At 50.5% G+C, this 24,897-nt stretch overlaps 1 protein-coding gene and 1 long non-coding RNA gene across 22 annotated transcripts in view; one reads left to right on the forward strand and one right to left on the reverse strand.

Annotated features, from left to right (window-relative positions):
• LOC310830275 overlaps nt 1–24,897 on the reverse strand; it is a 274,706-nt gene that overhangs the window by 213,511 nt on the left and 36,298 nt on the right. The gene's annotated exons all lie outside the window — the stretch shown is intronic.
• The window catches only part of PPFIA3 (PTPRF interacting protein alpha 3), a 63,641-nt gene that overhangs the window by 36,105 nt on the left and 2,639 nt on the right, over nt 1–24,897 (forward strand). For 4 of the 21 annotated variants that reach the window (XM_083709072.1, XM_083709069.1, XM_083709083.1 and 1 more), the window contains 19 exons: nt 749–880; nt 1,931–1,993; nt 3,519–3,598; nt 3,831–3,975; nt 6,434–6,633; nt 8,104–8,326; nt 9,542–9,708; nt 10,484–10,629; nt 12,281–12,374; nt 13,287–13,368; nt 14,486–14,686; nt 14,824–14,886; nt 16,544–16,570; nt 17,952–18,127; nt 19,427–19,524; nt 19,671–19,846; nt 21,556–21,624; nt 21,722–21,893; nt 23,746–23,820. In XM_083709072.1, coding sequence (XP_083565198.1) covers nt 749–880; nt 1,931–1,993; nt 3,519–3,598; nt 3,831–3,975; nt 6,434–6,633; nt 8,104–8,326; nt 9,542–9,708; nt 10,484–10,629; nt 12,281–12,374; nt 13,287–13,368; nt 14,486–14,686; nt 14,824–14,886; nt 16,544–16,570; nt 17,952–18,127; nt 19,427–19,524; nt 19,671–19,846; nt 21,556–21,624; nt 21,722–21,893; nt 23,746–23,804 — 2,373 coding nt within the window. In that variant the 3' untranslated portion in view covers nt 23,805–23,820. The remainder of the gene's footprint in view (nt 1–748; nt 881–1,930; nt 1,994–3,518; nt 3,599–3,830; nt 3,976–6,433; nt 6,634–8,103; nt 8,327–9,541; nt 9,709–10,483; nt 10,630–12,280; nt 12,375–13,286; nt 13,369–14,485; nt 14,687–14,823; nt 14,887–16,543; nt 16,571–17,951; nt 18,128–19,426; nt 19,525–19,670; nt 19,847–21,555; nt 21,625–21,721; nt 21,894–23,745; nt 23,821–24,897) is intronic. The other 17 variants (XM_083709074.1, XM_083709077.1, XM_083709087.1 and 14 more) reach the window with 16 other exon arrangements.

Raw genomic sequence — 24,897 nt, forward strand, 5'->3', positions numbered from 1 at the left:
CTCTCTGCCACCACCGCATGAGAGTGCAGGTAAACTGCCTGATCATCCACCTGACTCCCTTTCTCCCTCCCCTCTTCCCCTCTGAAGGCCTTGGCCTGAACCCTTCGCCCTACGGGCCCCCCACCGCACAAGGGATTGCTCCTGGGCAAGCCATTGTCCCCCAGTGAGTCCACTGGCTCAGCCTCTCAGCGCCATCCCCAGCCCAGGCAATGCTGTCTCCCGTGCCCGGAGCCCAGCTCCTGGGCAAGGGAGGGAGGAAGGCGGCACAGCCTATGCCAGGCTGGGGACCCCCACTCTGGGCTACACTCACCTGGCTCCGGCCTGCCTCCCTCCCTCCTTCCGGCAACCTTCCGGCAGGGCTGGGCCCCCCAATATTTTGTTCAAATTGGCACTCCTGCCCACGTGCAATCCCTGGCAATTCTAGGTAGGGCTGGAAAAGGCCCCTATCCAAAATGCTGGAGAGCTGATGCTACATAGTGTAGACAACACCAAACTAGATGGACCAGTGGTTTGACTCAGTGTAAGACAGCTTCCTGGAATCCAATTTTAGAGAGCTTTTGTGGATATAGAGGCAATAAAGCATTGTAAAATCAAGTAAGGAAGAGGGGGCTGTTGGATGTGAGCAAGGCAAGATAGTGGGAGGTGGAATCAGAGGTGAAGGTTTCTGGGAGGTGAGTGAGAAAGGGGTTGTTGCCCTGTCTCCAATGCCTGCTGCCTCCTTTGTTAAAAAAAAAACCCAAACAAACAGGCACGCCAAAGGGAGAAAATGAACGACGAACACAACAAGCGCCTCTCGGAAACGGTAGACAAGCTGCTCTCGGAATCCAACGAACGTCTCCAGTTGCACCTCAAGGAACGGATGGGGGCCCTGGAGGAGAAGGTAGGGTGTGTGGGCTTGTGGTGAGAGGTAGGGACGTGGTTTGGGGAGAGCTGCTTCGGAGCAGCCATGTGTCTGCTGTCCCTGTGCTCGTCCGGTGGGTGGAAATCAAAGGGAGGAACTGTCAGAGCCAGGATATGTGATGGGGAGATAAGGATTGGCCCTCCGGAAGGCAAGAAGATGAGGTGTCTCTGGAGCACAGACTTCACCTGTTTGAACCTCTTGAGGTCTTGAAAGGTGGTACTATCTGAAGCCTTGCCCTAACAATTTGACCAGATGAAAGGCCAACAGCTCTATTCACATTCCCTCAGCAACCACAGCTACGGCAGCCATGTTGGTTTTCTGAAATACAGTCCACTGACAAGTAGATAAATAGGTACTGCTGTGGCGGGAAGGTAAACGGCGTTTCCGTGCGCTCTGATTTCTGTCACAAAGTTCCGTTGCACCAGAAGCGGTTTAGTCATGCTGGCCACATGACCCGGAAAGCTATCTGTGGACAAACACCAGCTCCCTCAGCCTGAAAGCCTGATGAGCAGTGCAACCCCATAGTCGCCTTTGACTGGAATTCTAGGGGTCCTTTTACTGAGAACTCTGGTTCTGGATTATTGTGAGTAAAGAAGCATGGCCACCATCACAAAAACAAGATGGCAGCCATGTGTTTTTTAGTCATAATGCACCAAAATTTCCGTTTCCATGTACTTCAGGAAAACAACTGCTAGTTCCAATCATGGCAACCACCCACCCAGATGCCAAGCTAGAAGAGAGCCCAGGAGGTTCTCCACCAAGGGCCCTCATGTGAGGGACATTTAGGACTCTCAGTGTTAGGCAATTGCTGTGATGGTTTTGTCTGCCATTGGGGTTGGTCTTAACAGCAGAGGCAACTGCAGAGAAGAGGCCGCAGCCCTTCAAAGCAGCTTCAGTCACCTGATGCAGAAAACCCACCTGGGTTGAGTCTTCCATGTGGGGTGATGGAGAATATGGGGCATTTGGGAAGGGAGGGAGGAACATTCTCTTGCTCTCACTAAACTCTTTCCTCCCCCCCCCCCCATCAAGAACACACTGAGTGAAGAAATAGCCAACATGAAGAAGGTTCAGGATGAACTACTGGCAAACAAGGTGAGGCTAATTGTGGCTGAATTACTATCAGAGAGGGTGAAATTCACTAGTCATTAAATCTAGAAGGGAGAAGAATGTCCTGAATTTGCAGGGTGAGCTAAGGGCTAGAGGAAGAGGAAGGGAAACTTCTGGGAGTATCTGAAGGCTAACAAATTGAGGCAGAATCCTGCTAAGATGGAGGCGTTGTGGGTGACTGATTTGCATGTTTGCAAGCTGGAGAGTTTATCACTTTGGGTCACGAATGCATACAGAAGAAACAGGTGCATTGTTTTTGGGGTGCTCCTAGATCCATCTCTTTCACTGAAGGCTCAGGTAACCTCCGTGGCAAGGAGCCCCTATTATCAATAAGTTGGTATGGCAACTACACCTTTTCATGAACATGAGTAGCTTTGCCACTGCGACTCACATTTTGGTAACCTCACGATTGGACTACTGTGTGGGGATTGGATGCACTTTGTATGGGGCTTCCCTTGAGACTCATTCAGAATGATGTGGCCAGGTTGTTGAGTTGAGCACCTAGAGATGGGCATTTTCCACTCTTGCCCATATTCTGTGTAATACCCTTCCTCTGTCATATGTTGTTGGCATCCATCTGTCTTGGGGGTGAAGTCAAACTTCTGCGGCGGCAGCACCAAAGTAACTTCCCTGGGCAGTGTGTATGGAGGTTCTGGGCTGCCCAGACGACAAGACCCGCCTCTCAGCCTCAGCGATGTGGTCCAAAAGAAAACAGAACAATACCTTTGGTACCAGCTTGGCTGCAGGCGTTGCCGGAAGGAGGTGTACAAGGCACTGTTCAACGATCTTGGGGACTCGGGATTTGTGTACAGTTTCACTCCTTAGCCTCTTACGGTGTTACCTCTGGATGCGAACGGGATCCGTTCCGGAGCCCCGCCATCCCGCTGTTCCCCAACCTGGTTTTGGGGGGGGGAAATAAAGGAATTTCCCCCCCAAAAAAACTAGGTGCGTCCTATGGGACGAAAAATACGGTACTATATCTTTAAAAAAATAAATATGATAGAGGGCTTTGAAGTCTGCTAGGTTTTTTAATAATAATTTTTATTAGTTTTCAATTACAATAATCCAATAATAGCCTCATTATAACAATGCCAAATTATAATACAGTTACTAATACCAATCATTCAGATGCCAGATTATATAATCTAGGTGGCCCCCCCACGTGCTAGAATTGATGGTTTGATGATTTACTTCATTTCTGCGTTCCAAAATCTTATTAATTTCAATTACATTCCAGTCAAAATAACAATCCCTTATACAACAACTGCAATTCTAACGATTTCCATTTGTATTGACACATTAAATGATTTATAAACGTACAGGTGAAGCATTCAAACGATATCCTTGTTCTCCCTGTGTGCGGTAGTTATTCTGTCCTTGATGCTGCTTCTTGTCCTTGTAAAATATTATGTCTATCTTTTCCTGGTTGTTGCTGTTCTCCATCATGCCTTGGGCAGAGCTAATAGGTTGCTTCCAAGTATTGATGACCTTCTTTGCACATGCCCTACAGGAACAACTCTTAGCTGAAATTGAGAGGATGCACATGGAGATAGACCAGTTACGCGGGCGACCTGTCTCTACCTACTCCCGGTAAGAAGGCTCCTCCCCCTCTCAAATTACATTAACCGGTTTAGTGCAGCCCTACCCGCAAAATGTCAGGATTTCAAGAAAATCTTGTTACCTGGCTCCCAACGGGCTGAGTACCTGAAAGTCTTATTTGGTTCAGGGGGGACTGGTGGGATCAAACCCCTTTACTTGCATGGTGGAGACCCTCTTCCTGACCATCCTTGCTCATGCTTCTCATTTTTCCTGCTCCACGGAGGTCCCTGCCGGGCAGCGCGTTGGAGCTACGTTACTCCCAGGCGCCCACGCTGCCCGTGGGGGCCCACGTGGACCATTACAGCAGCGCTGGTGTGGCAAGACGTTCAAAGAAGGGCCGCTGGACCGTCAAGGACGAAGCTACCAAGGTACGGGGTTGTTGCGTAGGGCTAGGCATGAGCAGGACAGGGCACCCAGAGCTGGCCCCATACATTTTGGCATGTGGGGCGAATCACAAAATGGCAGCCGCCACCCACCAGGGAAGAAGGGGGTGGCAGAAGATCAACATCAGGAACAAGGGTGGGAAGAGGCCATCGGTGCCTCCGATTCACCAAATGGCCGCTGTAGAGGCTGCATTGGGAGCAGTGGCGTAGCGTGGGTTGTCAGCACCCGGGGCAAGGCAAGTAATTTGCAATCCTAACCCGTGGATTTGCGCCCCCTAACCCTAACCCCCAGATGTCGCGCCCGGTGCGGCCGGCCCCCCCTGCACCCCCCACGCTACGCCACTGATTGGGAGAAGGGGGCTGCCAAGAGGGTGGGCACATCCGGCCTTCAAGCAGTGTGCCGCAGCTGTTGCTGCCACCATGGCAGCAGCCATGGGTGATGCATTCCTTGGAGGTTGGATCTGCTGCCCCTGCGAATCCTGCTGCCCGAGGCAGTTGCCTCACCTTGCCTCATATGTGGGCTGGCCCTGGGGGCACCCCCAAAAAAGAGAAAGGAGTTGGTTTGGAGTGCTGGGATGGACCCTTATACCTACGGGAACGCCTCTCCTGGTATGCCCCACGGAGGACCTTAAGGTCCATAAATAGCAACACCCTAGAGGTCCCGGGCCCTAAGGAAGTTAGATTAGCCTCAACCAGAGCCAGGGCCTTCTCGACACTTGCTCCGGCCTGGTGGAACGCTCTGTCTCATGAGACCAGGGCCCTGCGGGATCTGATTTCTTTCCGCAGGGCCTGTAAGACAAAGTTGTTCCGCCTGGCCTTTGGCTGAGAACCAGTTTGATCCCCTCCCCCTCTTTCTTTTTCCTTTCTCCTCCTGTGAAGAGGCTGCATCCTAATGTTTTAATGGTGTATTTTAATCTTGTTTTTTAAATTGTATTTTAATCAGCTTGTTTTTATTATTGGTTGTTAGCCGCCCTGAGCCCGGTCTTGGCTGGGGAGGGCGGGGTATAAATAAAATTTATTATAATTGTTACTAGCAAAGGTCTAGTGCTTGTATCACTGGCTTAGAACACTTAACTTTCCAGTTGCATTACAGTAGGAGCCACAATTGGCAATGGTGGCAATGGAGATTTCCAGAGCAACAAATCTATTGCTACGATAAACTTTTCCAGGCCCTACCACCCTCCCTGCATCCGACAATTCATTTTCGTTCCTTCTTGAGCCTGTGATTTTCCATTCCCCATCTATGCCTTTTCAGTGGTGGCACTGAGAATGTGGGATGCCCTCTCCAAATGTGGAGGCCTACCAAACTCCTCCTATTTTAGTTTTTAGACATCCGTTAAGGATGCTCTTATTCTGGTGTGCGTTTTAACATGCAATTTTTTTTAGCCTGCTAATCTGCTGTATCCTGCTTTTAATGTGGCTGCTGTTTTAAGGCGTCTGTTTTCATCCCGATTATCCTTTTAACGTTTGTCCATGTCGCTATTCTTTATGGCGTGTTTTTATAAGGTTCTTTGTGTATGTGTGTGCATGATCTAAACAGAAAAGTGGGGCGGAAATGAAGAAAAATGCCAGACCTAGACAGTCTTGTGGATGCATGGCTTTAAATGGAGAGTGCAATGGGGCCTGACAGGAGGAACTGTTGCTTGTGGCAGGGCAAATGGTATAGAGCAGTAGTTACATTCACTTTCTCCCCTCATATTTTTTTTCTTTCTCTCTCTCTCTTTTCAACGTCAATTTCCACTGGACACCCGCCTGGTGAGTCTCCCTCTTGACATTGTTTTTGTGGCAAAGGCTGAGCTCACAGCAGTGCAGTGCCAGGAATCAGGGCAGGGGGCGAGGCGAGGGCCTTGGTTTCCATAGTGTAATGGTTCTAGGGGTTGCTTGTGAGTAAATCGGTGCCACACCTGGCTGGGTTGCCTGAGTGAACCCTTTCTGTCCGGACAGCCACTCACCCGTGGCTGTCTCAGTCACTGGCAGAATCCGTCAGTGGGCGTTTCTTGAACTTCTTCCAGCAAAGAAGCTCTTTGACACCTAGTCTCCGCCTACTCTCTCTGCGCGGAAGCCTTCTGCGCAGGGAGGGTGTGGGCAGCGGAGGACCCATGCTCTCCTCGCTGGTCCCCGGCGAGGAGTCATGGAGCCACCTCGCCGATTCCCCCATCTGCCCCCCTTCTCCACTGGTGCTACGCTGAATTCCTTCCCCAGAAGATGGGCTGCTTCTCTTCCTCCCGGGATGCTCTCCGGAATCCCTCTGGAGCCCTCCCTCTCCCTCTGGCTCTGATGGCAGTTCCCTGACACATAGCAACCATGGTCCCATCACCACCCAACTGAAGTCTGTGCTGCCTTTGAGGGGTTTTGCTGTTCTCTCTGGTGGATATCCGAATATGTTACAGGGCAAATGGACCACACCCCCTCCATTCCCCTTCTTCTTGCTTTTCCTCTGCAGGTGGAACCCTCTCAGGAGTGGGAACGCGCTCAACAGGCAGCTGGAGGCCCTTTCGAAGGCGGCTTGGATGGCTCGGATGAAGACGAGCGGGATCCTCTCTTCAGCTCAGCCGACCTGCTCTCCCCCAGTGGGCAGGCTGATGTGCAAACCTTGGCCATTATGCTACAGGAGCAGCTAGAAGCCATCAACAAAGAAATCAAGTGAGTTGTCTCGGCCCTTTGCAGCAAGCCTGCGCAAGTATTTTCCCATGATGCACCTCTTTGCATTCCTGTCATTGAACATAGATAATTGCATACCTTCCAACATTTCTCCAATGTAAATAGGGACGTCCTATTCCATAATAACAATAACAACAACAATAATGTTATTATTTATACCCTGCCCATTTGACTGGGTTACCCCAGCCACTCTGGGTTGCTTCCAACATATATAAAAACAATAAAACATTAAACATTAATAAACTTCCCTAGTCAGGGCTGCTTTCAGATGTCTTCTAAAGCTTGTATAGTTACTTATCTGCTTGGCTCGGGGAGATATCCTCCAACATTTCTCTGATGAAGATAGGAACATCCTAAGGTAAAGTGGGACATTCTGGGATCAGTTCAGAAACTGGGATGGCTTCTGTAAATCCGGGACTGCTCCTGGAAAATAGGGACACTTGGGGGGGGGTCCTGTGATAATGCCTTGTTTATTCCTAAATTTAGGGTATTTGATTCAGACAGAGTTGATTTGGTGTTCAGGAAATCAATGAGCCTTGTTAGTCATGACAACTAACTTTTCATATTAATTTCAGTGGGACCTCAGGGCAAGTAACTTAGTCTGGATACAACCTAGAAGTTTTGATTTTTGTTTAAAACGCACATTATTCAGGTCATCTTAACGTAGATTACTGATACACTGCAAGTTGTTCTGTCTTTATGGATATTTATTAGTGCCTTGTTTACTTGTTCAGTTGTAGCTGGTTTTGCGTGCCTCTTCTGTACCTGTGCATTGTTGGCAAGCATTGAATTTCCTATCCGGTGCTGAATTTGGCAAGCAATATCACACACACACACACACACACACACACACAGAAGGGACGCGGGTGGCGCTGTGGATTAAACCACAGAGCCTAGGACTTGCCGATCAGAAGGTCGGCGGTTCGAATCCCTTCAACGGGGTGAGCTCCCGTTGCTCGGTCTCTGCTCCTGCCAGCCTAGCAGTTTGAAAGCATGCCAGTGCAAGTAGATAAATAGGCACCGCTCCGGCGGGAAGGTAAACGCCATTTCCGTGTGCTGCTCTGGTTTGCCAGAAGTGGCTTAGTCATGCTGGCCACATGACCCGGAAGTGGTATGCCGGCTCCCTTGGCCAATAAAGTGAGATGAGCGCCACAACCCCAGAGTCGGTCACGATTGGACCTAATGGTCAGGGGTCCCTTTACACACACACACACACACACACACACACAGCAGCAGCAAAGGCTGAGAAAGCAGTAAGTTTCTAGAACTCATGATTGCAAATTTATTTGGGAAACTGGATTAGGAAAGCACAATAAATGAAGCAAAAGGTATTCAGATCCACTTTGTTTACTGAGTGAAGATTTCGAAAAGGGCAAGGTACAAAGAGAGAGAACAGATGGCCATGATTACCCCAGTATTGCTCACGCTTTCCCCCTCTGCTCTCCTTGCAAGGCTGATCCAGGAGGAAAAGGAATCCACAGAACAGCGGGCAGAGGAAATTGAGAGCCGGGTGACCAGCGCCAGCTTGGACGGGTCCTTGGGACGCTACCGCTCAGGCACTTCCATCCCTCCCTCTGTCACCAGTTCCACTCTGGCCAGCCCGTCTCCCCCCAGCAGCGGCCATTCTACTCCCCGCTTGGCACCTCACAGCCCTGCTCGCGATGGAGAAAAAATGGTGTGTTGGGAGGTGGGCCAGGGACATGGTGGGCTTTGTCCACTTCCTCTGTGCTTTTGTTTTTGAAAGATATCCCCTCAGGAATCTTTGTGTTGTGTGTGTTTATTCTTAAATGAGCCCATGGAAGCCCCTCATTCGCAAATGATTGGTTAATCTGGTCCAGTATGGTCTCAGCAGAGCAGCCCCTCAAGGCCTCAGGTCGAGGGTCTTCTGGGCCTTTCTGCCAGTAATCTTTCAATTAAAGGTGCCAGAAAATGAAGCCCACTCAGGGGTTGTGTGCCTCAGAATAATAGAAGCCTGGGTGGCAGCTGACCGAACGACTTGTGGGCTTCCTGGAGATATCTGGGTGGTCATTGTAGGAAACAGGGTGGTCCAGTGGGATAGCTGTCAACTGTCCCTTATTTGGCGGGAAACTCTCTTATCCCAGCGCCGTGTCCCACTGCTGTCCCTTGTTGATGATGTCCCTTAAATTTCCCGGGTTTCAAAGGAAGCAGCTCCTCTCCCTCCCTCTCTGCCGGCCAGGGAGGAAGGAGTCTCCAACTGTGTTGCTTGTCTGCGTTGCTCACCCAATAAGGAGTCTAAGAACAACTGGGGGGTGGAGCTTGCATGCCTTGTGCTGATCAAATTGGCCAGGTTGCCTGGGGTCTTGCCTTTGCTCAGCGCTTCCCAGCGGAGAGGTGACGTTGGTTTTCCTTGCTGCATCCCCTTTGCCGGGTTGCTGCACTGTGGGAACCACCGCTTGAGGCTTCGTTTGGCTGCTGGCTGGGCTTTCTGCCTTTGGCTCGGAGGGGCTCAGAAGTGAACATACCTGTGCTAGGAAAATCCCTCATTTTGGCTGCTGATCCCTTATTTTTGAGGCTGCTGGTCCCTTATTTTCAAATATGTAAGTTGACAGCTGTGTCCAGTGGGCCTGCTCATTTGTTATGGACATGAGTAGGAACGAGATTAGGAAAGTGAGGGTGAGTGGATGAGTGGGCTCCATAATGTTTGCAGCAGGCCGCTGAGGCGGAATCAGGCGCTCAGGTAGTCAGGGGCACACACGGGTTCCTCAAGTGCTTTGGTTGGTTGCTGGAGTTCTCAGGTTGGGAGGGTCATAAAGTTTTCTGCGTTTCCACAACAGCCTCTTTTGGCTTGAGAGATTCCCAGAATGGCAGCCTTCCCTCTTCCCTAGCAGCACCATGCAAGTATCTTTTCTCTGCCTCTTTCCCCTCCCAGCAGAACCACGTTGCCAAGGAAGAGGGGCGAGGGTCCGAGGAGAAAGCCCTGGCCTTGTGCGAGCCCCCAGCTCCCTCCACCCCCCGCACGATGCGTCTTGAGCGCATGACCCAAGCCTTAGCTCTGCAGGCTGGATCCCTGGAAGACGGGAGGGACCTGAGGACCAGGTAGGTTGCAAGGGGTGGGACAGGATCTTTTAACATATTATTCAGGCCACTTCTACCAGTGTGAACATATCTGGAGCCTTTGGTCTTCCTCTGAGGTCTTCCTCCAGGTTCCCCCCTATCATGGAGGTTTTTTTTGGGTGGGGCAACGAAGGAGAGAGTCTTTTCAGTTGTGGCTCTCTTCCTTGTGGAATGCTCTTCCCAGTGAGGTCCACCTGGCACCATAGTTATTATTATTATTATTATTATTGGCTGTCCCGTGAATCCGCTGGATGAAATAGCGGAATAACGTTACCTCAGGAGAGTGAGGAAAATATTCAGGGATGATTCACCTGCCCTCAGGCAGAAGATATAGAATCGCACCAACAGGGTAAAGAACAGCTTCTATCCGTGGGCTGTTAGGCTGCTGAATGAAAAGATAACAACAGGGCAACTAACTTTCAGGTTTGGTGGGTGTGCGTCAGTAAATGAGGGGAATTAAGACTAAGAGAGCTGAGTGGGGGCTGCTCGTGTAATTTCACTGTATACAAGTGACAATAAAGTATTTCTATCATTAATGTGGTTTTGGCGCCAGGTAAAAGCGCACCTCTTTTGATGGATTGTGCTTAGCAGGGGTTGGAGTGATGAGGCCAATTGACAGGGAGGAAGATCTCCTTTTAGCTTCTCATTTTAGGGTAGGATCCTTTCTGGAGGAGCAAGCCTTTCTTATTTAAAAATAATCCCTTTCTTATCCTGTCCATCTCTCTCTCTGTCTACCCACCTCCTTCCATTGTCACAGCCTGGGGTCTGATGCCACCAACAGCAGTCAGGACTCCTTGCACAAATCCACCAAGAAGAAGAGCATCAAATCTTCCATCGGGCGTCTCTTTGGCAAGAAGGAGAAAGGGAGGCTGGGGCAGTTGGGCCGTGAGTCCCCCTCGCTTGGTATGCCTTTTCCAACCCAGAGCCTCAGTTCTGTTGTCGTTCCCCCGCCCTCCTGTCCGCTGTTCACATCCACTTCCTGCCTTTCCCTTCAAAAAAGAATTATTTCACATGTCCCTGTGGAACCAGGCATCAGGAACCTGTGGGTAGCCTTCCCAGTGTTGCTGAGTCGCATCTCCCATCATCACTAACCACTGACCCTGCTGGCCAGCTAAGGCTGATTGCAGCCTTGCCTGCTATGGAACTTGGCTGTTCCAACTATCAGTATTAAGAACTAGCAAAGAGACCTCTTGCCCCTCTGTCTCCCCACAAGAATGTTGCTCCTCAGCAACCTCTACTTGTGCGCTTATTATAGAATCCTTTAAGTTTCTAGCCCTCGAGATTTTTGAATCCAGTGTCGAGCCTGGCACCAAAAATTCCAGTTTTTTGGGCACATGCCAGGCCTCGGATAAGCATTGTGGCCTTCTGAGCTGGGCTTCGCTTGTGAGCGCCACTGTTCTGTAGGTCTCAATCCCAGTCCCTGGGGCCCTTTCCAAATAATCAGCTCATTGCAGATAGGAGGAGAAGGATGCTGTTCCTTTGCACAAGGCTTCTGGAGAGATTCACGCTGTCTATGAACTCTTCAAGAGTCTTCCATGTCATAAGGGACCATACTCACACACAATCGCTATGTCATGCAAAGGACCCTAGAGCAACACAAGAGGACTTGGTAGGCAGCAAGTGGAGGGGACTTCCATAGCAACCCCATTCTGCCCGCTGATACATCTCTTGCCTCTGGACCCCAAAAAACCTTGGCACTGAATGATAGCAAAAATGTCCAGGGATCCTTTCCCATAGTTGCAGCTCTCTCTGGCCTTTGATCCTGCTTGCGCCAGAACACTCAGAAATACTAGCCCTGTTCAGGTCTTCTAAATCTCTCAGGCAGTGAGAGAGAGAGCAGAGGTGAGCATGCTAGTTCTGCGTGTGCTTCACCATTGTCACCACTGACCATCCCTGTCCCCAAGTTGGAGGGATAACTTCTTAAGTGGAGAACATTCCTGTAATTCCACCCCCTGTGCAGTGGTGTAGCGTGGGTTGCCAGTGCCCCGGGGCTGCACAGAGAGGGGAGGGAAATGGATGGAGTACGCATGTGCATTCAACTGCCTAACAGCATCCACATCGCCCTGGACATCACAGCCGCAGGGGTAAGAAAAGAAGAGTCATTCCATTGTCTGAAGAGGTCACTTTCTGGTTCACATGGAGAAGCTGTTCTCAACAGAGCCCAGCGACAGAAGCACACAGCTGCATTGAGGCAGTACCGAATGTTGACATTTTGCACCTGGTGCAACCACCTCTGTGCCCCCCTGCTATGCCACTGCCCCCATGCCATTTAGAACCCTTGGAAATCTGGGTTCTAGAACACACAGGGGAACCCACACGAGCTGGAAAGGCTCCCTGTGACAGATGTCATCCCTCCAACTTGGGGGCAACAGCAGCAGTTTGGGGTATAGGGCAGAACTAGCACATTCACCTTCGCCACCCCAGCTCTCTCGCATGAGTCGTTGGGAATTCCTGAATGGGGCTACTGCCCTCATGATGGAGGAGATTACCAGAGCAGATGGTCTAGGGTCCGCATGCCGTTCTCTGTTCGTAACTTGCCCATCTTTCTCCCTAGCTGGGACACCGTCAGACGAGATGTCGCCTGCAGATCCCCTGGGCCTTTCCAAACTGTCGGGACCAGTGGACAAAGACCGTAGGAACAAAAAGAAGTGAGACGTGGGCAGGGGTAACTGGCTGCAGGTGGCAGGGATAGGGCAAAGGGGTGGGAGATTAGCAGGGTGAAGAGCTTCTCAGGACATGGGCTTGCGAGACCTGGTTGCGCTGGTTTGTGGATGTGTCACAAACACGCCACACACCTGCCCCCCTCAGCTTCCTGCCTGTGAATTGAGCATGAGTGTAAGTTTTCACTTGGGCTTGTTGTGCTGATGAACAAGGACTGTACAGTCGTACCTCGGAAGTCGAACGGAATCCATTCCGGAAGTCCGTTTGACTTCCGAAATGTTTGAAAACCAAAGCGCGGCTTCTGATTGGCTGCAGGAAACTCCTGCAGCCATTCGGAAGCTGCGGAAGCCCTGTCGGACATTCAGCTTCCAAAAATCGTTCAAAAGCCAGAACGCTCACTTCCGGGTTTCGATAGTTCAGGAGCTGATTTGTTTGGGGGCCAAGGCGTTTGAAATCCAAGTTACGACTACTGTAATGTCAAACTTTTAAAATTCCAAAAGGAACGCTTTGAGCATCCAAGTACATTTGCGTTGATGGCTGGATTTGGGAAAAGGGGAATTTGTAATTAATTATTTTTATTGTTGTTTCATCCATGTTTATCTCTCTCTCTTAAGACCATGGTTTTGAAGCGGCGCACAATAATATTTCCCCCACAAAAGATGCTGTAGAGAAAATCCAGTTAAAATTCATAATAGAAGCAGAAAAAGTTCCTTAAAATGCCCAGTAAAATAATTTTAAAAGTCTTTGTCAAGCAACAGAAGTTCAAACAATATGGAACACACAGCTCTGGGTACATACAGGCCGTAGGTCTGAGCCATGTGGGACAACCAATAGAGAATATATAATTGGATGTAGACACCCCTTGGATTTTCAGATCTTCTTATTTCTCTTTCTCGCAGGCATGAGCTGTTAGAAGAAGCTTGCCGGCAAGGCCTGCCCTTTGCTGCCTGGGACGGGCCCACTGTTGTCTCGTGGCTGGAGGTAATGAGGAGGGAAGGGAATGCGGGCTGCAGCAAGGAGAATTTAAACTGAGCTATGTGGATGGGGCAGAGAAGGCAGATGTTTAATCATGGGACGCAAAGTGAAAAACAGCCCCAGCCCCAGTTCCAGCAGAATCTTTTGGGCACCAGTTAAAGCATGGCTGAAGGCCTTATTCCCATGCTGCATGGCGGCAAACCCTGCTTTGCCACTGAACAGATACACTCCACAAAGAGATATAGCCAAATAACTGCTAGGGGTGGGCACTGGTGGAGGAAGAGGAGTGCGGGAGGAGCAGACAGCCCCCAGCAGTACGATCCCGGTGGGGTGCCATTGCCTCCCCTGCAGGCAGCGTGCCACGCCCCTGTGATGTGCACCAGCGCCACCCTGTCTGCTCTCTGCCCTGGTGCTGGAGCATGAAGCTCCGCCATTGGGTGGGGTGCAGTTGTCGGGACTGCAGCACATAAGGAAAGTCTGGATCTCGCCTGCCTCCAGTCCCATTCCTGATTTCCCTCTCTCCTCTCCTCCAGCGCATGGCATTTACGTTTTTAAAAAGATCACTTGCAACTTCCAAGTATTGTACAGGCTGCGACCATTTTGCATGGGGGTTCTGTACCCAGCCCCCATGTGTGTGGGTAGAGCATGTATGAGCACGCTCCATTCTGCCCCGCTCCCGTTCCACCCCACTCCCACTCTTGCATTCTTTTGGGTCCAAAATCAATGCGGCAATGGCGCATCAATTGGACACGCCCAAAATGGTTGCTGCCTGTATTTTTCAGTAGGGCCAAACTGGGTGTACTCTTTACACGATTAGCAATTTTAGAGCAAGCAGTTGGTGTGTTGAGCACAATTCAGACTGAGCCCCCTGGTAGGGTCAAAATAGGAGAGTTTAGCCAGGACTCCCGCACATGCCATTTTAATGATGATGCCATTGCTAGTTTTGGTGCTTAGTAGGTCAGTTATTTTCTTAACTTTGTTTCTTAAAGGCAGACCTTTGCTAGAAGGGGAGCTGTGGGGATCTCAAACAGAGCAAAAGAAGAGAGATTTTAGGGGTTCTGCTTTCCCCAGAGCTGCATGGCCTCTCCTTAACTACCTTTCCCCTCCCGTTTGCTCTCGACAGCTGTGGGTCGGCATGCCAGCCTGGTACGTGGCCGCCTGCCGCGCCAACGTGAAGAGCGGCGCCATTATGGCCAACCTGTCGGACACAGAAATCCAGCGGGAAATTGGCATCAGCAACCCGTTGCACCGGCTCAAGCTGCGACTGGCCATTCAGGAGATGGTGTCGCTGACCAGCCCCTCAGCCCCCGCCACTTCCCGCACGGTGAGTGAGGGCCTGCTTCTTCCGTCTCCCTTTCTGTCGGAGGAGCTGAAACCAGTGAAGTTGGAATTATTTCTTTCATTAAAAAATAATACTAATACTGATAGCCATCTCCTTTCTTTTGCTGCTGCTCTTGCTAGTCTACTGGGAACGTGTGGATGACGCATGAAGAGATGGAATCTCTCACCGCCACAACAAAGCCAGTAAGTGGCGCAGCTGTGTGCATGCTGCCCTCGTACCCACTTGTTTCCCTGTTCCAGGATCTTACCTTGCTGTTCCTGAGTAGCAGGCAAGACTAGCAGCGGCCTTCTTCCTCTGCACTGACCTTAGCCACCAAAACTGCTCCCTCTTCGTCTCTTTCCTGCAGTTGCCTCTCCCTCCTCCTCCTTCCAGAGGTGGCGTTTAGGGCATTGTGGTGGCACTGGGTATGAAGCTGAGATGGGCACCTTCTCAAAGCCCGGTAAATGCTCGCCCGGCTTTGGGAAGAAGATGGCGTGAAGGCTCTGACAGGACCCTAGAGCCCTTCTACCTCCTTCCCAAAGCCAAGAAAGCGTCTACCAGGCTTTGGGAAGGAGCAGTGAGGGCTCTAGGACCCTGCCAGAGCCTTGCGCCTCCACCCCCACCCCCCAAAGCCTGGAACATGTTTACTGGGCTTAAGCCAGTGCTGCGAGGGCTGTGGGGAAGGCATCCAATGTTGGCCTTGTACAGGGTGGCATATTACCAAGGTCTTCCCATGCAGCTTCCTCTGCTGCCTGCTGCCTTTGGGGTCATCTCGCTCCAAGGAACTCTGTGGACCCTTCCTCTGAGTGGGGCATTGTAAGCAAGGCAGCCTTGGGAGAATGCCTGCGCCGCTGCCACGTTTGCGGCAGCAAATACTGTTGAAAAGCTTCAGAGCGATAAACTTTTGAGCAGGCGCTTCCCAAGGCCACCATGCCCACACACGCCTTGCTCTGAGGAAGGCCCCTTCCTCATGTTAAGACGCAGCTGAGTGACACGGACGGCACTTTAGCAGCCTGGCAGCTCCTTTGCTGCAGTGGCAGGGCAGCAGCAACACTCTAAGAGTCCTAAGAGCAGCTGCGGAGCTGGAGATGGTGGCTGCTTTGCCAGTGGTGTTGGTGGTCAGCTGGCTGGCCAGCCAGCAAATATGTGGTGGGCAGCTAAGCAGGCAGTAGAAGCAGACAGAGTAGGTGGGGGCACCAATCTGCTATCTCTTCTACCTGCCGCCTGAGGCAAGGGGCTAACCTCAGCTAATAGGTGGGCCGGCCCTGTGTGTGCATATGATGGCGCTTGTATGCACCTGGGAGGTCAGAAGATGGCGCTTGCCTATTTCTCTGGAGACTTACTGGGTCCTTCTTGCAAGCGGACGCTATGTTTTTGCAAAGGTGGGCTCTGTGCTTCCTTCATGCATATGGAGGCAGGTGGAGGGTGCTTGACGATAGCACTCTAGCTTATTTCTGGTACAAATCCAGCGGGTGGACAGATCAGAAAAGTCCATGGTCATTTCATGTTGCAGGATGCCACTTTTAATGCTTGGGTGTGCTTTTTAAATAAAGGCAGCTTGCAGGTCAAAGGTTAGCGCACCATGTGCTAGGTTTCTGCTTGTAGGGAGATGGTGGCGTGTATGTGTGTTGTGAACAAACAGAATGATCCAAGCTGTCTTTTAAGTGATGTAACCTATTCTGCCAAATGAAGACTCCAGTTCATTCTTCTGCATGTGCAGAGTAGGCTTGATCTGAGATCAAGTGAGAAATTCTTAACTCTGAGCTGTCAGTGGTCACATGTGCAAGCAAACTGTGTTTAACCCTGCCTTAACAATTCCTTTCTGCTTTCCTTCCTGCTTTCCATTTAACCTCTATCCAGGAGACAAAAGAAATCAGCTGGGAGCAGGTATGAGAGGGATCTGCACAATAGCCCTCTCTGTCCTTGCATGCCTACTTGTCTGTGGAAGAGGAGGGGGTGCGGGTTGTTTTTTGTTGTTACTGGAGAGCGTGGGGCTGGGGGAATCTGCAGTACTTCAAGAGAATGGCTGGTTCTCCCATTGTGTAGATTCTTCTGTTTCAGTCTGTAGCAGAACCAACAGTTCCACTGAATTCAATGGCCGTCTCCCCTTAAACCAAAAGGACTTCCCATTGTATAACACATTTAAGGATGTTCTGTGCGGTGTTTTGTTTGAACAATATTATTAGCACAGGTGCCCTGTGTTCCATGTCTATTTAATCCGGGATGGCTGCATTTTGGGACAGAGAAAGAGCATTACAGATCTGTTTGCACCCTTTCCTTTCTTTTGTCCCTCTCATTGTATTGCAAGCATCCGCCTGCTCTTTCTATGCTTTCTGGAAGAGGCCATCTGTGATGAGATGGCGCGAGAGCTGCTTCACACACCACCAGGGGTAGGGGAAAAGGTGGGGGAATCCAGGACACATAATACTCTGCTTTGGGGAATGGGTGAAAGGGGAACTTGCCCATCTGCCCTGGGCTGAAATGCACAAGTTCCAACAGTGCCCAGAACCCACGCCATCTTGTCGCAAGAGAGAGGGGCATGTTCCGCTCTCCGGGAATCACACCAGAATTTAGGGAAGGCACTAATGTCTGTTGCTCAGGGATCTGCTACCTTCGTTGCACTGTAACGTCCACTAAGTCTATAAGCTGAAAAAGAAAGGGGATCGGAGAACCAATGGATTTGAAGAGCAAGTGAGAAGAAATTTTAGTTTCCCCATTTTTAGAGTGGAGAGAGGAGGGCCTGATGGGCTTTTTGCTGCTTTCCTACCCATCCACCTCCCCGAAAGTTTGCACTTTTTAAATTCCTGGTTCCATTTTGTCCTGAAATGGGAAACCTAATGCTAAGGACATGCACAGCAACTTTGCTGAAGCTGGGCAGGTCTAGGTCCAGTACAGTATCTGGCTTGGGAGACTCCCTAAGGGACATTATTAACAGCAACAGCAATAATAATAATAATAATAATAATAATAATAATAATAATAATAATGATGATATACCACCCTTCACCCAAAGATCTCAGCTTATTGGTTCCATGAAAGAAAGGCAGGTTATAAATGCAGTAACTAAATAAATACAAGACAGTAGATGCACAGAATTCAGAAGGAAGGGTTGTCCTGAGAGAGGTGAGGGGGATTGGGGAAAGGTTTGCAACTGTGTTAATTAAACAAGCATTGCTAATTGCTCAAAACCCAAAACATATATGGTGTGTTTGTGTGTGCGCACCTCCCTCTCACTCACACGGTCTTCCTCCCTTCTCTGTTTCCAAAGATCCTGGCATACGGTGACATGAACCACGAGTGGGTGGGGAATGACTGGCTGCCCAGCCTGGGCTTGCCCCAGTACCGCAGCTATTTCATGGAGTCGCTCGTCGATGCCCGAATGCTGGACCACCTCAACAAGAAGGAACTGCGGGGCCAGCTCAAGATGGTGGACAGCTTCCACAGGTGAAGAAGGGGAACCCAAGGGCTTGATTGAACCTTCTTGTGCTGGTCCCAAGGGTTAACCATGCAGCGAGGTCCGAATCCAGTCCGAGGTTGGGGGTGCGGTATGGAGGCTGTCCGTCAAAGCTGGGTCCAAGGCAGGGAGTTGGGTGAGGTCAGGAACTCTGGCAGAAGAGCAGGACAGGGTGCAGGCAGGAACAGGCTACCAACAATGTTGCTCCCACAACCTGGGACTGGGGCTGGCTGGCTTTTATCTGCCCCGAGGCATAGGGCAGCCCCGGTCCACAGGTGACTCACCTCTCCTGGCCTGGAGGCGAGCACTCCTCCTGCGGGAACTTAGTTCCCTCCGCCTCTCTGCCCTGAGCCTCTGCAACCTCAGCTTCCCCTGACGGGGCTGAGACTGGAGCACCTGCAGGCAATGGGTCCTCCATCCTCTCAGGAGCCAGAGCAGACTCAGCTGGTGCCTGCACCTGAGGATCCAGCACAGGTGAGGACCCTTCAGGCTGAAGCCCCAGCCCCAGCTCAGCTGGTTCTGGAGGCGGGGACTCCTGTGCAGGCTGGGATTCCTCAGGTTCAGCCTCCGAGTCCGAATCCCAGGCCATCACACTTCTGCAGATAAGATGTGTGCATCCACATTGAAAAGGTAGTTTTACAGAGCAGTCCTGCACCTGTTTGCTCAGGAGCGAGGGCCTACTCCTGTACGAAAGAGCAGCCATTGTTGCGAATAAAGCTTCCTGTAATGGCTCCACACACCCGCTGCAGGGGATTCTGGGAAGGGCGAGGGTGCTCAGAATAGCAATAAACAAGCACCAAAGTGCCCACCTCCCAAATCGTTTTCTGTCTTCTGCATTAAAACCTAAAGGTTGGAAGCTTTCAATGGGGTTCTCTGAGCATTTGACAAGAAGCTAAATTTGAACCAAGAACCTGCCCACTCATAGTCCAGATCTGGAATCGGCATGTGGCACCCACAGGTGGCTAACAAGGCCCCAGCTGATGCCTGTGGCACTTCAGCACCCCAAACAGTACTGGGCAGCCAGGTGTGGGAGCCACCATTTTCATTTCCCACAATGCCGTAGAGCAAGGATGTGCCAGGGGCATTGTGGGAAATTTAAATGGCGACTCCCTCTACCATTGTACCCAGTACTGAACAGAATGTTGCTGCCGCTGCCACCAGATGAACCCACCATCACCCACCAACACAGGAAGGAGTCCAGTAAAGGGGGCCCCTCGAACCCGGAGCTAGCCCCGTCTTAGCCACTCCACTTATATCTCAGGTGTAACCTCCGCTTCTATCTGTCTCAGGGTGAGCCTCCATTATGGGATCATGTGCCTGAAGCGGCTGAACTATGACCGGAAGGAACTGGAGAGGAGACGGGAAGAGAGCCAGAACCAAATCAAAGGTAGGCGTGCAGCAGGAAGCAAAGGCCCGGGGTCATCCTCAGGCGGTGTCTACAAATAGTGTAAATTGGGACAGCGACAAACGGATTTTGGGGTGTGCGGGACTGAGCTTGCTGCTAAACCTGCCTCCTCTCCCCCCCACTTCCAGATGTGATGGTGTGGTCCAACGAGCGTGTGATGTGCTGGGTGCAAATGATTGGGCTGAAGGAGTTCGCCAACAACCTGATCGAAAGCGGGGTGCACGGGGCCCTCCTGGCCCTGGACGACACCTTTGATTGCAACGATTTGGCCCTGCTGCTGCAGATCCCTACCCAGAGCACACAGGTGAGGAGCAGGCCTGGGAAGGCCGGATGAGGGAAGGGGAGGACTGAGGGGGAGCCTGAGGCACGAGGCAAAATGAAGGGTGCCTCGTGCAGGGGCAAACCCTGGAGCCTTGGCTTTACCTGGCCTTGGACCCCTCTTAGGTGCCTTCAGTGTGGCAAGTGGGTTCCCCTGACTTAAGAGGGGGACACACACACACACACACACACACACACACACACGGTCCCTCATCATCAGTCTCTGTTGCAGATATGGGGAACACCGGTCCTAAAGGATCTACATTGGCTCCCAATACCTTTCCGAGCGCAATTCAAAGTCTCGGAAAGAGTGGGAGGGAAGTAAAAGTAAAGATATATAGGGATTAAACAACCTGGAGGAATTTGGATATGTTAGGATATAGTTCCGTTCCACCTTAAAAGGCTCAGGCATAACTATTGTGTGTCACATGCCTGTTTACTTCCAGCACAGTCTGCTGGGAACTTCCGTTTATATATTGCTTTTGCTATGTTCCTGTTTGCCGGACACGAAGGGAAGCAGACATGTTTTTCCTTTGTTCCTGAACTATGCTGAATAAAACGCCTGTATATAATGCTTACACATGTCTCTGTCCGCCACTTCCGTTGTGAGAAGTTATTCACACTGCTGATAAGAGCGTGCTGAGTCTCTAAACGTATCTGAGGCTCGTGTCGCTGATTGATGCTGTACTGGATATCGCCTGGCTGCCGGCCAGTGGCTAGAGCTAGCTGGGGACCTGCCGAATGCCCCCGTCTCCCCGGCAGTATCCCAACAGCCATTATTATTATATGTCCATGTTTTACATTTATGGTTTTTTTATGCTTAAATGTAACAGAGTACGTATTGATGGCAAGATATAACAGAAAAGCAAATAGAAAATATTATATATTAAAAAATTCAAAGTCTTGGTGCTGACCTTTAAAGCCCTAAACTCAGCCCAGTATACCTAAAAGAGCGTCTCCATCCCCACTGTCCAGCCAGGACAGCCTTCTGGCGGTTCCCTCACTACGAGAAATGAAGTTTCAGGGAACCAGGCAGAGGGCCTTCTGGGTAGTGGCACACGCCCTGTTCTTCTTCTGTTGCTGAACTACAACTCCTATAACCTCTGGTCTATTGGATGTGCTTGCTGGGGCTGATGGAATTGGAGTTCAGCAACACCTGGAGTGTAAAAGCTTCCCCACCCCTTCTCTATGGGACCATAATGCCCTGGCTAATGAGATCCCTGGACGCGGGTGGCGCTGTGGGTTAAACCACAGAGCCTAGGACTTGCTGATCAGAAGGTTGGTGGTTCGAATCCCTGCGAAGGGGTGAGCTCCCGTTGCTCAGTCCCAGCTCCTGCCAACCTAGCAGTTCGAAAGCACGTCAAAGTGCAAGTAGATAAATAGGTACCGCTCTGGCGGGAAGGTAAACAGCGTTTCCATGCGCTGCTCTGGTTCGCCAGAAGCGGCTTAGTCATGCTGGCCACATGACCCGGAAGCTGTACGCGGCTCCCTCGGCCAATAAAGCGAGATGAGCGCCACAACCCCAGAGTCGGCCACGACTGGACCTAATGGTCAGGGGTCCCTTTACTAATGAGATCCCCAGACTCTGTTTCTCCTCTCCTTGATCCTTTGCAAGCAGAGAAGGACCAGTACTTTGTGGAGCAGTTGCAAGGGGTCAAGCCTGAAAGGAGCTCCTTCTTTTTTCTCTCAATTTAGGCTCGGCAGATGTTGGAAAAGGAATTTGGGAACCTCATCACTATGGGAACCGACCGGCGGCTGGATGAGGTGAGCATCTCCTCCTTCCAGAGCCTCTGGCTTGGTGACGTATTCCAACCTTTATTCTGTGCGCCCACCTATGCATTCTTCTTTCTCTGCTTCACAGGACAGTGCCAAGACCTTCAGTCGTTCCCCATCTTGGCGGAAGATGTTCCGGGAGAAAGATCTCCGCGGTGTCAGCCCCGACTCGGCCGAGATGCTGCCGGCCAATTTCCGCACAGCCTCCGTGGCCTCCATTACCTCACCCGGGGTGCAGCTTCGTAAGATGCAGCCAGAGGGTACATGAGCCGCTGTGTGGAGAAACCCTTTTCCCCAGCGCAGGGGGCTTGTATGGGGAGAGCTGGGTTATGAGCCAGAGCGCAAAATGTCAGGAGCAGGCCTTGTGCTTCTTTCCCCGCTATTTATTTATTTGCATATTAAAACGCCTGCGCTGTCTTTTAGTATAAATCTCCTCAGGTTTACATGATATAAATAAAATGAACATTAGAAAAACTGACAAAATTAAGCACTTGCTGGTGTCAGCAATGTCCGTTTCCCCCCTCTGCATCTTTAGGCTGCTAGCAGGCGAGAAGAATGCTTGTGAACATGTGTAAAATGGTTCCCTCACTACTAAACCGTTATCCCTGTACCCCCTAATCCTTGCTCCATAACCCCAACTTGCAAAGCTGGCTTGTTTAGCACCTTACCGTTCTAACCACTGTACCAACTAAGTTGGCCCATTCTTCGTCTTCTTTTTTGCAATGAAATTTTTATTTTCCAAAATAATATAACTTTTAACAGTGACTGGATACAAGTCTAGTTATATAATCTCCACACAAAAATTGCACTGAGTTTTTGTGTCATTTCAAGCATATTCATAAGACATTAGTGGTTAATATAGCCTCTCCACAGACAAATTTGAGTAGTTGGTGGGAGAGAATTGTTATCTCCTTCCCTTACATATGAAAAGAAAGGAGACCAGGTTTCAACAAAGGTATCTATCTTTGCAACACCTTTTGCTACCCTTCCAAGCCCAGTTAGCTGCTCTAAGATAAAGGTAAAGGGACCCCTGACCATCATGACCGACTCTGGGGTTGCGGCGCTCATCCTGCTTATTGGTAGAGGGAGCCGGCGTACAGCTTCCAGGTCATGTGGCCAGCATGACTAAGCCGCTTCTGGCGAACCAGAGCAGCACACGGAAACGCTGTTTACCTTCCCGCTGGAATGGTACCTATTTATCTACTTGCACATGACGTGCTTTCGAACTGCTAGGTTGGCAGGAGCAGGGACCAAGCAATGGGAGCTCACCCCGTCATGGGGATTCGAACCACCGACCTTCTGATTGGCAAGTCCTAGTGTTTAACCCACAGCACCACCCGCGTCCACATCCCAATTGTTGCCAGTCCATTCTTCATTCCCACTGGAATGGCAGAGACTCTGATTTGACGTAGATTTTAATGGGACCAAAGTGTGAAACAGGAGGCTGCATTGGAATCACCAAGGTCACTGGTGCTCGTGGGGTTGCCGTGTGTCCTCTTTTTCCAGGATGCGTCCTCTTTCTCAGGGGTAAAATTTCCGTCCAGGTGGATTTGTTAAATATTGCCAAAATGTCTCTGGCTATACTTTCTGGATGAGACATAGACACAACTGGTGGCTGAAGACTTGCTTTCTTCCTCTCTTCTCCTGCCTCCCCCAGCAATATATCACAGCTTCTATAGCCTACATAGAGTGGGGCAGGCATGACAACCTTCGGGCCTCCAGATGTTTTGGACTACAATACCCATCATCCCTGACCACTGGTCCTTTTAGCTAGGAACCATGGGAGTTGTAGGCCAAAAGATCTGGAGAGCCGAAGATTGCCTATGCCTGGAGTAGGGGTATTTGGAATGAGAGTGTGTCATAGCATCCTCTTTTTTGCTCTTCAGAATATGGCGGACCTACATGTGGGAAACCTGCTGGAGGGTGTACTTTTCAGCGGTGCAGGGTGGGGTGGTAGGAGTACAGATGGGCGGGGACAGTTTCCTGTGCCAAAACACCCAGGTACTGCACATGTGGCCAGCCAGTGAGTGATCTTTGAAAGCTTAGGACCGTTTTGTTTGATCTCTTTTGCTTTTTGTTTCCTTCATTTCCCCACCCTGGTCCCTTTCACAGGGAACTCATTAGGTAGCCAACGGGCAGACAGTATGTCAGTGCGAACGTACTCCTGTTAACGCCAAGACGACTAAGGTCAGTATGTGCTATTGCTCTTTGACACTGACTACATACCTGCAGGGTACTGTGAAAGCAACACGTGCCGAACCAGAGTCTCATGCTCGAGAGCTAATGTGGTGTAGCACTTAGCGCATGGGTAGGCAAACTAAGGCCTGGGGGCCAGATCTGGCCCAATCGCCTTCTAAATCCGGCCTGCGGATGGTCTGGGAATCAGCGTGTTTTTACATGAGTAGAATGTGCCCTTTTATTTAAAATGCATCTCTGGGTAATTTGTGGGGCATAGGAATTCGTTCATTTCCCCCCCCAAAATATAGTCCGGCCCCCCACAGGGTCTAAGGGACAGTGGACCAGCCCCCTGCTGAAAAAGTTTGCTGACCTCTGACTTAGCGTATCCGATGTAGACCGGGGAGACCTGGATTCAAGTCTCTCCTCAGTCCCAGAGCACCCAGGGCTGCTTTGGGCCAACCTAACCTGCCTTGGAGGCTTGTTGTGAGAATAAAGGGGGTGGAGGACAAGTCCATACAGTGGTACCTCAGGTTAAGAACTTAATTCATTCTTGAGGTCTGTTCTTAACCTGAAAGTGTTCTTAGCCTGAAGCACCACTTTAGCTAATGGGGCCTGCCACGCCGCCACTGCACGATTTCAGTTTTCATCCTGAAGCAAAGTTCTGAACCTGAGGTACTATTTCTGGGTTAGTGGAGTCTGTAACCTGAAGTGTATGTAACCTGAAGCGTATGTAACCTGAAGCGTATGTACCACTGTATACAGTGTGGTACCTTGCTTCTCGAACGTCTCCCTTGACACCACTGTATATGGTTACAAGGAAGGAGATTCTAACTAAACATCAGGAAGAACTTTCTGACAGCAAGAGCTGATAAATCATAGAACAGACTACTTTTGGAGGAAGTGGACTCTCCTCCCTTGGAGGTTTTTAAGCAGAGGTTGGATGGCCATCTGTCAGGGATGCTTTAGTTGAGATCCCTGCATTGCTGGGGGTTGGGCTAGATGACCCTTCCAACTGTACAGTTCTACAATTCTGTGATTCTGAGGTGCCACAAGTCCTTTGGAGGAGCGCTAAAAGCAAATATGATA

Source organism: Podarcis gaigeae (genome assembly GCF_964106915.1).
Source record: "Podarcis gaigeae genome assembly, chromosome: 13".
NCBI classification, from domain to species: Eukaryota; Metazoa; Chordata; class Lepidosauria; order Squamata; family Lacertidae; genus Podarcis; species Podarcis gaigeae.